This window comes from Branchiostoma floridae, chromosome 3, assembly GCF_000003815.2.
Source record: "Branchiostoma floridae strain S238N-H82 chromosome 3, Bfl_VNyyK, whole genome shotgun sequence".
In the NCBI taxonomy this organism is placed as follows: domain Eukaryota; kingdom Metazoa; phylum Chordata; class Leptocardii; order Amphioxiformes; family Branchiostomatidae; genus Branchiostoma; species Branchiostoma floridae.
Window position 1 is genome coordinate 1618247 of NC_049981.1, and position 16391 is coordinate 1634637.

Consider the following 16391-nt stretch of genomic DNA (forward strand, 5'->3'; position numbering starts at 1 on the left):
ATGAAATGAGCTCCGCTTACAGACGGCTTTCTTACACAAGAACATTGGAGTCGACTGTAATGGTCTCATCTTTTAGCATTATTGACTCTAGCTGGGCTCAAAATACTTTGAAGAGTACCTTCTGCAGGCTGAAAGTTTAAATTCATAGAACTGCTTGCAACAACGAAAAGATTGTGTAAGAAGACTTTGGTCAATCTTTTGGTATTCCTATTAGTGAAATTAACACACCAGCATTTAAAATGACATGCATGAATTTGACTAAAACTTTTAAAGGTAAAAATCTTTATTGACACAACAAAAGTATCGGTTGGCAGAATTTCTGCCTGCAGTTGGGTAAGATTGCTTGAACGAGCTAAAATTTTACTAGGTCAATGCTTGCCTTTTCAGAACCCAACAAAATACTGGATACCACCACTACTACTACTGTAATAGTAACTATGTGTACTACTACTACTTCTAATGATGATAATTTTACATGTATCAATGAGATTTACTTTAATATGAATTTGAAATTGTTACATAGATGTTGGCTTTTGCAGTCAAAAATTTGATTGATTTAACTTCTGAATAATAGTTACTCCCAGCTATTTTTTTTATCCACCTGTAAAACTACAAATTCATTATTTTTTATCAGCAGTTTGCAGGTGTATCAGGGCTCGAAATACTACCTGCATATGCAGGTTAGTGCAGGTAAAATTGGAGCTGTTCAGGTATTTTTGGAGTCTACCTGCACCTAACCTGCACTGGTCTATGTACTGTTTTTTTACGTAAATGTCTTATAATGCAGGTGTATATGGATTGTTATTAGCTGCATCGACTGTTACCACCTATAAAGTATAAAAGCTGAACAATTGTAGTACAATCCATACTTCCTAAATCCAGACTGTTGCAGGTAAAATTTGTCTGGTGCAGGTAATTTTCAATGTTACCTGCACCAGTGCATCTATGCAGAAGAAAGTATTTCAAGCCCTCTGTATGTTTTGAGCCCAGTGTTTGCCCAGCCAGGCTCTCCCGCTATAACAATCTCCAGTCATCTTCACGACATCTATTTTTAACCTGGATCCAGGCGGAACGATGGAGAGGAATTGCCAGAGATGCTGCTCTGATGAAAATTGATTTTTTTTGTTCCGGAGGTGCTGTAACTAGTCTGTCAGCTGACATTTGGCCTGCCATCTTTATAAACTTGGAGGTTTATTTATAGCAAAAGATAGGATCATTTCTATTTTTCTTTCTGTCTTTTGTACAATCTAAATGCTTTTGAAGGCATTTGTGAAAATAATGAAGATTAAAAAGAGAGTAAAAGAGGTACGATGATGTTTGTTTGTTAATAGCTAAGGAAAGGACCATTTCTTTCATTTTTCTCTTCTCCTTGTTACTATTATTTTTATATTAATGATATCAATGCAAAAGCTTTTGAGGGGTGATGTAAAAAAAATGCAGAATTCCAAAGTGTAGGAATTTTAGCAGCTTAATATTCTGAGAATGTTATTTAACACTTAAATAAGATGGAATGCAATGATTTTTATTTACAATCCCCCCTCCAGAGATTTTGAAATAGAATTATTTCTAGTTATACACGGAATAAGGTCAGCCCAATTAAAACTTATGGAATGGTCAGATTTCCTTTTTTTAAATTAGAGGTTTGGTAGCAAATCAATAATATGGCTACAAAATTCTTGGTGGTTGCCTCTCCTTCTTGAATAGCACACCTTGTTGTTTTAGACTCCTAGTAAATAGAGCAATTAGATTTGAAAATAAAACATTTAAAATAATTCCATACTCTTCCTGCTTTTACACTTCTCCAAGCAGGACGAATGCACCCTCAGTAGTTTCCTGAGAGCTTGTCTGAACTCTGTAGGATTCCATAATTCCATCCCACTCCTTAATGGATTCCTGTGTTATTCATAGGTTTGACATCATTAGTTTTGGATAGATCGAAGCGGAAACCGGCGGGAGCTATCGGAAAACTGTTCTTCACTCCGGTCCAGGGAATATCCTGTTTGTCAAATCTACGGGATTGTATTTCTGCCAAATTGGGGATCCAAACGTAGTTTGTCAAATTTTAACTCGAGGCCTTCTCAATGTGCTGTGTTGTTCTATGTAAATCCAATAAAGTGAAAATGGGTATCTGGATGGAGGATTCAAATCTAGTTTGTCAAGTTTTATATGTTATTTAACTGAAGGCCTTTTCAAGGTGAGGATTCTTTATATGTGCATCCGGTAAATAAAAAGGTTCCTGGAGTTTGTATCATTTAGGTTGGACAAAGAAACTTTCTTTTTGGACGTTTACAATATTTCTACCTCTGTATATACAGTCATTTACAGCTTCCTCTGCTTAGCACACAATGGAAGTTGAACACACATTACTTCCAGTGGACTAGTCCCCTTGCTGTAGTAGCCTGTGTGTATAAGAGTATGGGACACAAACCATGGTACCACTACCAGTGGACTAAAGCTGTTACTGTAGTAGCCTGTTTGGCCCAAAGGCTATAGAATCGTTAATGGGAACTGCCTCCAGCAATACACTGCTGGGTGTGGGAGGGATCTTAACTTCCTGTGCATCCAACCCACTCATTTTACACCATCCTTCACTTGAGGCCTTGAACTTCAAAATATCTGTTAACTGTAAAAGTTCTGAAACTGTAAAATCCATAAAAAGCAGTTTTTGATTAACTACCTGTAGATGCCCGGTTATTGAACTTGAAGCAGGCTTGTCTCATATCTGGAGTAACAAATTGTCCCGTCACAAGTTTCTTGCCTTCAGCGTTCCTATTTCAATAATATAAGACCTAATCAATGAAGCACAGCCCCGTGTAGTGTTTTCTCATTGATTTCAAGTTATTACATGCCGTGAATCTGCCTGATAAAGGACTATATTTGCTGACAAGATAACCCCCAGTTAGATGGGATACAAGACTGGAGAGTGATGTATTATTTGAGGGATATCTCAATATGGAGCGTTTTGATAATGGTCATTTAGGATTTAGAAAGCTACTTATAGTTAATCCTACTTTTAGATAATCTCAAATTGTGACATATTGTAGAAAGCAAGTGTCTTGAAATGTATCAAGGCAAGATATGGAAGCTGGTGTGTTGCGCCAAATGGCGGTTATAATGGCCATACAGATACGCATACAGAAGTTTGTGTGTTACACCAAAGGCTGTTATACTGGGTAAAAACTATACAGATGCAGATACAGATGCAGGTGTGTTATACCTAGAACAGAAATACTGGCTAATTAGTATACAGATACTATAATAAAGGTGGTGTGTTATGCCGAAGTGCAGTTAACAGGCTATGCAGACAAAGAAACTGGTGTGTTATGCTGAAGGGCAGTTGTGTCATGAAACAATAGTGAAACTTAACTGAATTTTCCATTGGAACTTGCAAGACGTAAGCTTGGAAAAATAACTCTCCAAATTTAAGAGACAAGTGTTTTCCACATACATCCATCAGTCTTTTTCATTTCAATAAGAATTTGATCCATGATATTGATTGATTGATTGATTTGTAACATTTTGCAGATGAGCTGGGAGGAGCTTTCTTCACAGGCGTGCCTGAGGCCTGGGCTCACCACCCGTGAGTTGTTTGTTTTGTTTGTTTGCTTACAAGTGTGTTTGAGTCTTCTTTACTCAGTCAAAGATACATACAAGATGGAACAATATCTGACATGTTGCATGCCTACATCTAAGCCAATATAGGTAGAGATGCTATGGCTTTACTTAATTTTGACACATAAAATTGGATCTGAAATCTGGCCAGGGGATCTGCTTGTTATTTAACTTTGAGGCAAATGGTATGTAAAGGTGCTATCTCATTAAAGCTACAGTACATTGTCGGTGTTGCTGCGGCCAAGCTATTTGGCAGAGTGCTCAAGGAATTTGATTCATAAGAAAGACAGCCTTTTACGCGCTAGGTGTTGTCATTTTAGTCATATGTCTATATTTTGCATGACATTTCCATTCTAGATTTAACACAACTTCAATTTATAACACAGTGACGATGTCAAGGTACCACTGAATCAATTGAGATACCCGCTTCACTGAATTTAATGCTGCATGTGCAAACCTTCCTGTGTTGTTCATTTCCAGCCTGGCAGCTTACGAGCTGGGACCCGTCGCCCTGGCTCACCCCTTCGCCCATCCTGCTCTACATACACAGGTGGGTCATGGGACCGGGACATAACCCATGGGTCAAGAGTTACCCACGATTATTACAGAAGGCTGCTGCTAGCATAACTGTTTCAGTGATCTCATAAAAGGCCATGAAGTTTCACCAGTCTTTAGAACAGTCTCATTTATGGAAACCAATCTCGGCCATTTATAAGTTCATTAACTTAATGATCCAATTGTAAATCCTAACCTTGGGTATGGGCAGAAAAAATGGCCTGACCTTCATTAAAGATAGTAATAGTTCAAGGTTATAACCTTTTGGTTACAAAAGATATGACGTGATTGATATGTATTGAAGAATATGATGCTTCAAGGTCACTGCATGATGATTCAAGGTCGTTCTGTGTCTCTTGAATGATTCTATCTACTGCACTTTGCTACAAGCTGTGTCAAGGTTATGTCAAGGTCATGTGCACTTCTAACACTCACTCCTCTGCACTTACTCCTCTCACCAGGTGCCTCACCCTCAGCACCCCCCCATCGCACCACCCCCCCACCCTGCAACTCTTGCACCGCCCCCCACTGCGGCCGTGCCCCCGGGTCTCACACGGGCGTTGAACTTGACGGCCGGCACCAACCCGCCATGCACCACCCTGTTTGTCGCAAACCTGGGGCCAAACGTCACCGAAAATGAGCTAAGGGACATTTTCTCTAGGTACGTCACTATGCTAAGGTTGCATGGCACACGTCCTCAAGCTCTTGTCTGCTAAAGAGTGTCAAAATTGATCAATTTAAACCTTTAAGAACCAAGTGACAGCTTTTGGCAGCCTGTTTTGTAAGTTTGCCTCTCGATATGGCCAATGTTTGCATCCTAAAGATCTTATCTGTTTAAAATTGTCACTAAAATCGATCAATTCTGACCCTGACAAGAGCTCAGGGATTTTACAACAGTAAAATGCCTCTCACTGCCAGCTTCACATCCTGGCACTCTAGTCTACTGATAGCATGACTCCATTTATGTTTGCTCTTATTCTCATACTGAATATTTATGCACTGCAATGGCATGTTGGGTGATGTTGTTTATGTGTTAGTATGAACTGAAGGATGTCATGTTCAGCTCATAAATGTGTATTATGATGTGTATCTTAATCTCTAACATCATTTGCAAACTGTGACAAGTTGTGTAGTTTTGACATCCTTATTTGCATACAATGGTGTGTCCAGTACATTTGAATGTTTCCTATCGAGTCAAACATTGTAACATTACATGAAACTGGAGGAGAATATTAAGACTACAAACTTTGGCTGTTATTTACAGGTGTAGTTTTCCTTGATTGAAACATATAGTCTGGTACTGATGCTTCATACAGAAGAAAGCATCATCATCACAGCAATAACACTTTCAGCACCACGGAAAGCTCCACACAGTTAAAGTAGTAGAGACAAAGATTGTTATCCAGCAAAGTTAAAACATGTAGATTCTCTTTTGAAATTCAAAGGACTCATGCATAAAAATGTGTTGAAAGTGTTTCAGATGTGGCAGTACATTTTGGGTGATGTTGTTTATTTGTTTGTTTGTTTGTAGATTCCCTGGGTTCAGCCGCCTGCGACTCAACAACAAGGGGGGATCCCCCGTCTGTTTTATTGAATTCACGGTAAGTTTGAACAACTTGTTTGTTTATTTGTTTGTAGATGATAGCTGATAAATTGCCTCAGGCTTGTGTTATATATAGCACATCAGTTTTGTAGTTGGAGTAAATGAGGGCAAGCAGTGCAGGGGTCTGACTGGTTCAAACTATTACATATTGAAAAAGTGTGGATCAGTGCATTCAGGTCTTCAAAAGGTAAAGGCAAAACAGCTTTTATGAGGCTGCAGGGGCAGTGGTTTGTTGTTATTCACTGTATTTCCTCTCCTTCCACTGCCATTTTCCGCATTTACCTCTCCAACTGAAGTTAGGTGTCCATTTTAAATTTTTTACACCTGGGTAGAATGGAGAAAAAGTCTTGCTGTGTGGCTCTCCTCAAACACTGGACTGATAGCTTTACATCTTATTCAAGGCACTGTTAATAGTGCTGTGGAAAATAGTGTTTGAAACACCAGGACAAGGTGAAAAAAGGAGTGGTAAGAAAACTTAAACCTAACAATATTCTCTTCCTGAAACACTGTGTGTACAAAGGTACAAACTCTTTCAGATTTTTTTTCATGTGGATCTTATCAGTCATGTCTTCAAGTCTATGAACCAACTCTTCATTTCAGACATTCTCTGAACCGACAAATTGAATTGGTCCAGCCTAACAGTTTTAGTGCTTAATAGTTTGTAAATTCCACGCTCAATTCAGCCGGGGCTGAACCGGCTCTCTGATGACATTTACCAGGATTACAAGTCAGAGTCTGTTGTACCAACTTCCTCGGGACCCACGTTCAACGGTGACTCAGGGGCGATTGTTTCGCTGAATCTGCATAAGGAGTTTTTCTGAAGGATTATTGCGAGGAGCGGAATGCATGACAAGTAGGCTGTATCGTGTCCCGTCGGACCTTTCGCAATCAGCAAAACTATTCCCGCGTTTCCTGAGGGGACGCTATGTGGGGTTCGATGCCTGGAAGGCAGATTGTCCATCTTTCCAGGTCTCGCCTGGGATCTTTTAAAAATTCTCCCCTTCTTGTAACGGATTTAGTTTCTCGATAACGCAATCCCTCTTGGTATTTGACAGAAAGGGTGGTATTACTTTATATCCATTAGACATTCTCCTCACTGCAAAGATAAGAAATCTCAGTGATAGTTGCTAAACAAAGCTAACAAGGATGGTGGCTGTGTTATGATGTTGAAATGATTGTACGTAACAGGCCCTAACTTTTTATTCTTAAATGACTCTTCGGTTTTAAAAGTTGTGGCATCCAGTAATATATTATCAGAAAGATAAGCCAAACCTAATGATTTCCTTGGTTCTTTGACACTCTGAAGTACAAATTTAGAAAATGAAAAAAAGGTTGAAAATTGTAAAATAAAAGAAAACATACATGTAGGACTGAGAGGAAATTTTGAGTGTGACTGTGTTCAATTCCTGAAATTCTGTTTACAAACTTTCCTTTCAGACTCCGTTTTAATGTTGATCTTTGAGTTCAGAATAACTCCTTTTATATCAGAAAACCAGCAGTTTGAATTGATGTTGCCTCCGAACCAAAAGCTCACCACAGATGTAATCCGACACTGTGTGATGACATATCGCCACGGTAACCACAGCCTTATATGGCATTACTGTAGGGAGTGTGATGGGTCCCAGAGGGCTGCTGGCTGATGATAGTTTTACTGTGGTAATGACCCTTGACCTTCTGCTGAGATTTGATTCTGGTGACCTTTAACCCTAGAAGTGAATTGGTGGGGGAATGGAAGGGGATACAGATGAGATTGAGCAAGCTTGCTGTTTTTGGATTTGAAATGAAAAGATGAAAGAAAAGGCGCCCATTAGTCACGTTTTTCTTAACACTTGCAAAACAAGGAGTCTTGATTCTTTTAAAGACAAATCAACGTTTCTTTGAAGGATCTATTCATGCCTTAGTCCCTAAGTGAGGGACTTGCTTTTTCATGTCACATGGTACAGTGTCCTAGATTCAGCTAAGGAAAGAGAGCTTACTACTACAGTATTCAACATTTCTTCAGACAGCATGCATGGTTATATGTTTTGATAGAATAAAGCCAACCTACATAATTTGATAACAAAGCTGGTTTAATTAGTTGGATCTACTTAGTTATCTATTGAGCAATGCAAATAGGAACTTAAGAGACAGAAGAAAAGTGATGGATGTCACTAGAAACTAACATCAAGTTGAAGAAATTGGTTTCTCTTTAGATGTTGTTTACTTTCATGAATACAAATCTAGGTTCAGATTCCAACATTTGATGTCACATCACCTACAAGGATCATCATATTTAGCTGTGTGACTATGCCCAAGGGTTAACCTACATGTAGTTCCGGTTCTGCAACGACAAGAATGTTGATTAATCGTCTTCTGTCTGATGTTTCTCTTGTAGTCTGATTACTTTTTATCGTAAAGGTCATGATGTGACCTGTGAACAACATTTGTTCAGACCTCTGACCCACAGTAGGCTAGTCATTGATGTAGTCTGCAGTGTGATTACTTTTCTATCCAAAAGGTCACGTTGTGACCTGTGAGCAACATTTTTTCTGACCTCAGACCAACAGTAGGCTAGTCACTGATGTAGTCTGCAAAGTGATTACTTTTCTATCCTAAAGGTCGTGATGTGACCTGTGAACAACATTTGTTCTGACCTCTGACCCACAGTAGGCTAGTCACTGATGTAGTCTGCAGTGTGATTACTTTTCTATCCAAAAGGTCGTGATGTGACCTGTGAACAACATTCTGACCTCTGACCCAAACCCACAGTAGACAGGTCCCTGATGCTTCCTCTCCAGTTTAAGTTTTGTGACTACTTATTTTGATGAATCAATGAAACGATAGCCTATGGTGCAGTCATATGCATGACCAACATGTACAACTTCATTATGTATGGTATGATGAATAGGACCCAGGGCTCTCTCCAGGACCCGTACCCATCCATCCGTCCCGGGCATAATTGTGTTTGTCAAAGAGACAAAATATTTACCAGTGAGATTTGTTTAAACTGTTACGGTAAGAAAAATATAAACTTCATGACATGGAATTGATGAAAATGTATAATGATTTTTATGAAGTTTAAATTGACAGATTTAACAGCAAAATTGACAACAGAAATTATCAACTTGGTCTTCCTAACAATGACTGGGATGGGGAAATAATTTAAAAGCTTGAGATAGCCATCTGTGAACAAGAGAATTAACTTGATAAAGCCCTTCTGATCAATGAGGTAGTTTGAAATGGAATCATCTTGACATTCCCTCTCAATCGTAACCTGATCTGTCCAAGGAAGTTGATAAACGAGTTGTGACTGATCATGTAGGAATCGACCTTGGTTAGGGGCCCTTTGTACTGTGCAAATTCGTCCAGCTCTTTTTGACAAGCATATCAAACTGTGGACCACCACTTTACCTCTTGTTGGTCTGCGACCCTTTCCTGTATTGTGTTACGTGAGTGGCAACAGCTGGAATTCAAACTCATGACAATTTGGTTAAGAGCCAGGGTTACTAATTGCTGGACTTCCTATGTTAGTTTGAAAGTGAATTTCCCTCTTTAACACAATTAAAGTTTTGGACCTTAAGAGTTCATTATGCCCTGATAAAGGTAGCTGACTAGTTTCATAAACATTGACTAGTACAAACGGCTATTTGTGTTTAAAAGATAGAACTATATCTTTAACTTTGTTAGGAGCTATCCAGAGTTTGCTATTTGAACACCAACAGGCTTTTGAGACCCATATTTCAACATTTGCAGCAAAATATGATGACTTTGATTTCCTATCAACCTATCTCTGATTAGTCCATCAATTTGCACGGTACTGCTAAGAGCTGCAGTTCTTCAGAAGTTACATTAAAATGGAGGTCCTGTGTTTGAGGAGAGCCACACCTGCAATGTAGAGTCTGGTGGCAGAAACTGCTGTCTCATTAGTGCCCCCTATCATTCAACAGTGGTACTGCATTTAGTTGCAACAACAGTGAGAGTGGAGTTGCTCAAGTGCACTGTGTGAGAACTATGGGTGATCACACAACTATAACCCAGGTCAACACAGATGTGTAGCCCCATGTATAACCCAGGATATGTTATGTATGACCCAGGGTTTTGCATGCCTATAACATATACCTGTTTGATCCACTGGACATTCTGATTGTAACCCAGGTTTTTCCTCACTTATAACCCACGTTCTCTTCTGTTTGCCCAGGACATTCCGTGTGCGACCCAGGCCATGAACGCCCTTCAGGGATATGTGCTGCTGTCTTCAGACCGTGGGGGGTTACGTATCGAGTACGCACGCAACAAAATGGGGGAGGTGAGGATCTGTCTTTAAATGTTTCTATGATTTTATGAATATTTTCTGTTGTGTGTTTGACACTGCCTGTTGATGGTATCACCTCTTCTGCTTTGTCAGTGCTTGTTTGCTGGTCTGTGCTTTTTCTGCAGTGTTGACATGTTGACTTGTTGATGAAGCCCAAACAAACTGGATTTCATGGAGTTTCTTATAAAAGATCTTGCCAACGATGCACTAGGAACCTACTGTTATTGCATCATGTTCTGTTTGTCAGATTTTTTTTAGAATGTACAAATTCTTGTCAGCAAAACTTTCCATTTTTAGATTCAGGCTTTATTGAATTTGTTGATGTCTACCTGTTCATTGGGGTCTCCAAAAGAATATTGCCGGCTTTAAAATCCAGTTTGTTTGGCCAAAGAAGTATTGTTACATGTTCCTATATACATGTATGCTGTAGCCTTGCTTAGAGCATTTACTTCTTCCTGTTTTTGTCGTCTTGACAGCAGTGCTTTTTATCCTATTGCAGAAGTTCCTTTGTGAGTAGTATGTGGTGTTCCTTGAGAGTCGCTGTGTTCAGGTGTGCGCTTTTATTTGAGCTTTTCTCCTCCACTGAGCTGTCTAACTGTGTCCTTTTTCTCTTACATCGGCAGCAAAGTCTGATGACATCATCAGAGCCTGTGCACAATCCCCTGTGTTCTATTTGACCTTGGAATGCTGGTGGCAAGGTCGTAACCATGACAATTCTCTCTTCTACTTTTCAGACACGCAAAGACGGGGAAAGGTCGACTAGCCATTCACCAGTCAATATTCCAATTTGATGACATCATCGACATCATCAACGGTACCTCCGATGACATCATCAGCATGTTCATGACATCACCACCATTTCAATGACATCATCGAACCTTTGTGTTGCAGACAATCCTTCAGGGCAGTGACAGTGCGTATGCATATCTCATCAGGGTTCCGACACCCAACTTGCAGGGGTGGGCCGTTTGAACCTTGACCCGACCCTACATGACACCATCCCATAATCCCACATTGAAGATGGGTGGTTGTGATGTCATCAGCATAGAACACAGCAGCACATTCCCTGGTCGCAGATTCAACATATCCATGGTGTGACGGGCCTGCTTCACAGACAAAAAAAACTAAGAGAAAAGTTAGCACAACGTTCGTGGTAGATTTATACATGATGTACAGATCACCAGGGTGCCTCTATTTCCTACGGTGACTTAAGGGGTGTCAAGTTACGGGGGTTCACATAAGAGTAGTAGTTGCAATACTGACATGCACCGACCATTGGGACAATCCAGGGGACAAGTTTACGTACAACCTGCCTTCTCATGTCACTTATGATTGGCTCAAAGCTGACCAATCAGCATCCAGCACATAAGTTTGAGTTGTGTATAAGTGAATGAATCAGAAAGGAAAATGAGAGGACCGAAAATGTGTCATGTGATGATGATGTGAATATCATTACATGATCAATTGAATACCATGGGATGATCATGTGATGTGCATGTGATGGCAGGATATGTGTCTACTTTGTATCCCTGGACTCCTTTTTGGTTCGGTTTGTTTCTCATGGATTTAACTTCTCGTGAAAATGGCCTTTCTATGGCAAAGCACCACAGGGGCAATGCAATAAGCTATAATGGACAAGAACCCAGCAGTGACCAAGATGTAAAGTAACCTTAAAGACATGTTTGTAGATACTTTCTGTAGACTCCGTTCCACATGGCTTATTTGTAAAGTGTATGGCTATCAGCAGTGGAGCTGCTTTGGGGGGTGTGGGGCCTTGGTAATCAGGTGGTAGCATTCAGAGGTATGGGGCCTTGGCAATCATAAGTATACATACATGTATATCAAAGCAGCATGGTGGGTGGCACTTAGACTGGAAACGAAACCCCCCATATTAAACGTTGAACAACCCATTTCTGAACTGATGTTCACTGGAATTGGAAGGTTCAACTTGAATTTGGGGGGTGCCTAGGATACTTGTGAAGATGTGAAGTAGTGAAGACCTTAGAATGAGCAAATTAGAGGACTCTTCAAGGTCGCAGAGAGTTCTTGCCCTGACCTCACCAAAGTTTTGTGACCTCACAGACAGAAAAATTCATATCAGGTGACACAAAGTACTTACATGATGACATTTACACCATCATATGCAATATATATCTATAACACTTATACTCGTAAAGTTGTACTTTGGGCGATACCTCATGAGGAGGTGCCATTTCAGTTAAGGGTTCAGCATGCAAAATATGCAAATAGGTACAGGGCGTGACATGAAGTTTTCTGTCTTGAGGGTCAAATGTTGATCATGTGACAAGTTCAAAGCATTCTGGGTGATTTGCATGACGGATTCTGGGTAATTCTGCATGACCAATCAGGTAAAAGCATGACATAAGTAGGGTGAAACAGCCTCAAGTGCCTGAAGTCGAATATTTATCGCAAAAAAAAAACATGAAAGAAACTTAAATTTTGGTTGATTTAAAAGAGACGTATCTAATGAATTATGAATGTACAGGAAGATGATGACTTAAGAATATACATTGTAGTAACGTATACAAATGTATGTATATCTTTCTTTCTCTCTCTACAAGATTATGTTTAGTTACTTTTGCTTGTAATTTTGCAGTGCAGGAAAGTGATATGTAAGGATTGAAATGTGTTTTCTGCACTTTTGTTGCAATGATAGAGGTCATTCATGCAAATGAATTTGTTAACATGCAAATGAGTGGTGGATATGCAAATAAGTTTGCAGATATGCAAGTGAGTTTGCAGACATATTATGAGATTGCAGACATTCAAGTGAGTTTGCAGACATGCATATGCATTGTCAATGATTACACATATAAGCTTGTATTGATGATAGTTTACTTATTTGCGACCAGACAATGCCAATGACTGTACAATCATGCAAAGTTGATATTTTGCAGAAAGTCTTTTTGTGAGCTATGAAGTTCTTGATTCCCACCTTTTGTTGCTGTGTAAAAAGTCTGCTTGACTTTGTTGAAGGAGAAATTTTCCTATGCCACATTTTTGGCGACACCTTGCAAATGGAGCCATTTGAGATTGATCATACAGTTTTGTAAACTCAATGCAGTCAACCTTTTACTTGAAAGGTTTTTGTCTTTTTTTTATGATTTGAGTTGTGAGAACAAAAACTTATCCAAAAAAGCCACAGATTCCTTTTGTTTAGTCTTTTTTGGAAGGAAGTTTCTCCTAACAGTGTTTGATTTAACGTTAGTATGTAGTTGATATAAGTTCTATACCAAGAAGATGTTATAAAGATTGCATTAGAGCTTCAGATATATTACTTGACAATCTTGGATTTTCAGATATATGTTCTATTTAGACTGTATTAGCCTGTATTTGAGAGTTTAGAGGTAGAACTTTGTTGATTTATCTCGAGTTTGGCTTTGTGACGTGAAAAGAGTGGTTGTGAAGAGGGGTTAAAGGTGAAGGGTGAAAGGTTGTACATAATTAGAGATGTTATTATGTACTGCAGTATTTATTTCGTAGTTCTATCCTCTGCTACATCCTCAAAATCAAATTTCATTTCCCCATGTATTGTACGACTAAGAATGGACAGGTCAGAAAGATTTTTTTCCAGTTTGTATTTATTGTAACCAACGGCAACGCTGTGCAATGAACTGAGATTTTCGTTTCCATGGCAACACATAAACTACCGATTTTGTACGACTTTGCTGACAAAACTTTTTACCAGGTTTTACTCAACTCTCTGCTTATATTTTAATAAACTGAGGATTAATTTTCCACCGAGTCTGCTTTTGTCTTATTAAATGAAGTTATGTGAGGTGAATGAATGAAAGTTTCATCCATGTGTCTTGCTGCTACTCTTGCACCAAGGAACCAAGCAAAAGTTGAGATCGAGAGCAAATAATGATACCCAATGTGCTGGAACTAATTGTCGTACTGAACGAATGAGTGGATGAATGAATGGTTGGATGGATAAAAGAGTACAATGTATATGAGTGAGTGGAACAAGTTTCTCACCTTTTTTGTGCCCAGCCTATGTGGGCTTGTAGGAAGCCAAAACGAAGCACAGAACAAATAATGATTAATTAAAGGGACTATCTGACACAAACTAAGGGACTAGAACTATATCAGTCTACATATGAAATTCTGATCTGGACCCAAAGCCTCCTACCAACACAGTATCTGACACTAGCAGAGGCATTTTGGGGCTCCGGCAGGTAGTGGGCCGTCCGCGGGCATAAAGTCCACGCACTTATAGTTCATACCCTGCAAAATCCACGCCAGTCGAATACAACCAAGTTGAGAGGACCTCCGTGGCTCGGACAGGTATTGGGCTATCCGCATGCATTAAGTGTCCATGCTTTATTTCAGGCTTCACGCCTGCAAAACCATGACAACAGCATGTCCCGAACTTGAGATATCAAACCAGGAAGTTCCACTAGAGTATCGGAACAAACCGCTTGAGGTCCTCAAATCTTATCGTTTTCAAGTCTTATCAAGATCTACTCGCATACCGAATATCAATACAATCCATCCAGGCATTCTTCAATAATGCTGTTCTTCGACATACAAACATAGAAATACTACCAAAAATATAACCTTCTTGGCAATGGTAATTAAGTACCCCTGGGATATGTTGTTTGAAGTACTCTGAAAGATGTCAGAACTAAATATACATCCTTGGATTTACAAAAAAGATAGCACAAGAATACTACTTGAGACACACTAGAACAGGGCCTGTCCTGAGTGCTGAAATACTGGTGGTGCCTTCCATTGTTTCGTACAAGGAAGATGGCCTTAACACTAGACCTGTTACTGTTAGCTGACCATCTAGATTTTCTTTTGAATTGGAAAGAAACACACACAAGCACAAAAAGTAACTTCTTGGTGGATGTTACTGTGGTGCAGATGTTGGAACATTTGTTGGAACATTGGGCTACCAAGTCCGTAGTGTGATTTTTGGCACACGTCTTAATAGATTAGTCAAAGTTGTCACTCCACCATGGGGAAAGTAGTGCACATCTCCTTTCACAAGGGTCATGGTGGTTATTGAACCTGGGACCTATGGTTCTGAGTCCACTCTAACTGTTCCGCCACACTAACATGTACCCAAAGGTAGGCAGCTGTTGCAGAAAATAAATTCTAACAAAGAATTTTAAAAAATCACCTGAAGTACAACAACAGATCCAACTGCTCAAGAGCAGGTCAACTCACTCCTATTCAAACACCATTGTATAAATAGTCCTGCGTGTCAATCAAAAAGAACTACTGAGCACTACCTGTTACACTGTAAGCTGTATAATGTTGAAAGGACCCATATGTTACAATCCATAGCCTGTTTAAACCTGAATCTCATTCGACCCCCTCCATTCATCTGACTGTACTGTATGTACCCTACTCCTTATGGGCAACTCCTCCCTTCCACAATCCATAAACTGTCAAATTCTAGACCACGTGTTTAACTAAACTTTGACCGTTATTAGTTTTATGTTTACTTTGCAGAAGACTCACATAAGCAGATATGCTTCTTGTCCTATGCTCACAAAACAAATGTGAATAAAATAAAATAAAAATCCAACTGCTCAAGAGCAGGTCAAAGGTGAAGGCCCCTGATACATTAACAAAACATGACATTGTTATGTAAATTGACCAGCGGAGGCCACATGTATCTGGACATGTAAAAAGCATGGTGGATACAAGAAATGTTTAATTAGCCGGGGCCTTCATCCTTGACCTAACTTAGCTTAATGTTGATATACCATCTTAAGTTACGATATAAACCCATTGTTTTTACAAATTCCATCCATGGTACAAATGGTTCAAAGGTAGTGGATCTGGGCACAACAACTAATCTGTATCTAATATCAGCTCAGAACAGGACACAAAACTGTAAAACAAGCCTGATTTTACATCTACTTGTACGTTTAACATCAAAGCAATTCACAAAATCCTTTTATAACTGAATGGCTGCAGCTGATACACAAAAGAGAGAAAAGTCCCATGAATGATAACCCACATCTTGGAATTCGAATACCCTTTTAGCACATACAGGAAAGCCTCCAGTACTGGTAAACAAACTGGAATCTTATTTTTCAAATGTGAAACAAAATTGGCTTCTTTACACCAAAGCCAACGCCTGGAAATACTTTAAGCCGTTAAAACTAAGAAAACTGAAGCTGGATATCTGAATTTTTGCTGACTCGAGGCTGTGCGCACCAGCTGAATTTACGCGATTTTTGGCGGGAACTTCCAAACCACTCTCTGGCCTACACACGTGCGCAACGTACTCGCTGTGAAACGTCTGAGAAAAAAAAACAGGATGTAAAACCCAAACCTACTTTTTCTAGC

General features: G+C 39.5%; 1 protein-coding gene across 3 annotated transcripts in view; it reads left to right on the top strand.

Annotated features, from left to right (window-relative positions):
* The window catches only part of LOC118412737 (RNA-binding protein with multiple splicing 2-like), a 126729-nt gene extending 112909 nt beyond the window's left edge, over positions 1-13820 (top strand). For 2 of the 3 annotated variants that reach the window (XM_035815767.1, XM_035815768.1), the window contains 6 exons: positions 3526-3580; positions 4093-4162; positions 4629-4828; positions 5699-5768; positions 9948-10055; positions 10953-13820. In XM_035815767.1, the coding sequence (XP_035671660.1) occupies positions 3526-3580; positions 4093-4162; positions 4629-4828; positions 5699-5768; positions 9948-10055; positions 10953-11033 (584 nt within the window). In that variant the 3' untranslated portion in view covers positions 11034-13820. Of the gene's footprint in view, positions 1-3525; positions 3581-4092; positions 4163-4628; positions 4829-5698; positions 5769-9947; positions 10056-10795 lie in introns of all 3 variants that reach the window. The other variant, XM_035815769.1, reaches the window with a different exon arrangement.
* The last annotated feature ends 2571 nt before the right edge of the window (positions 13821-16391 follow it).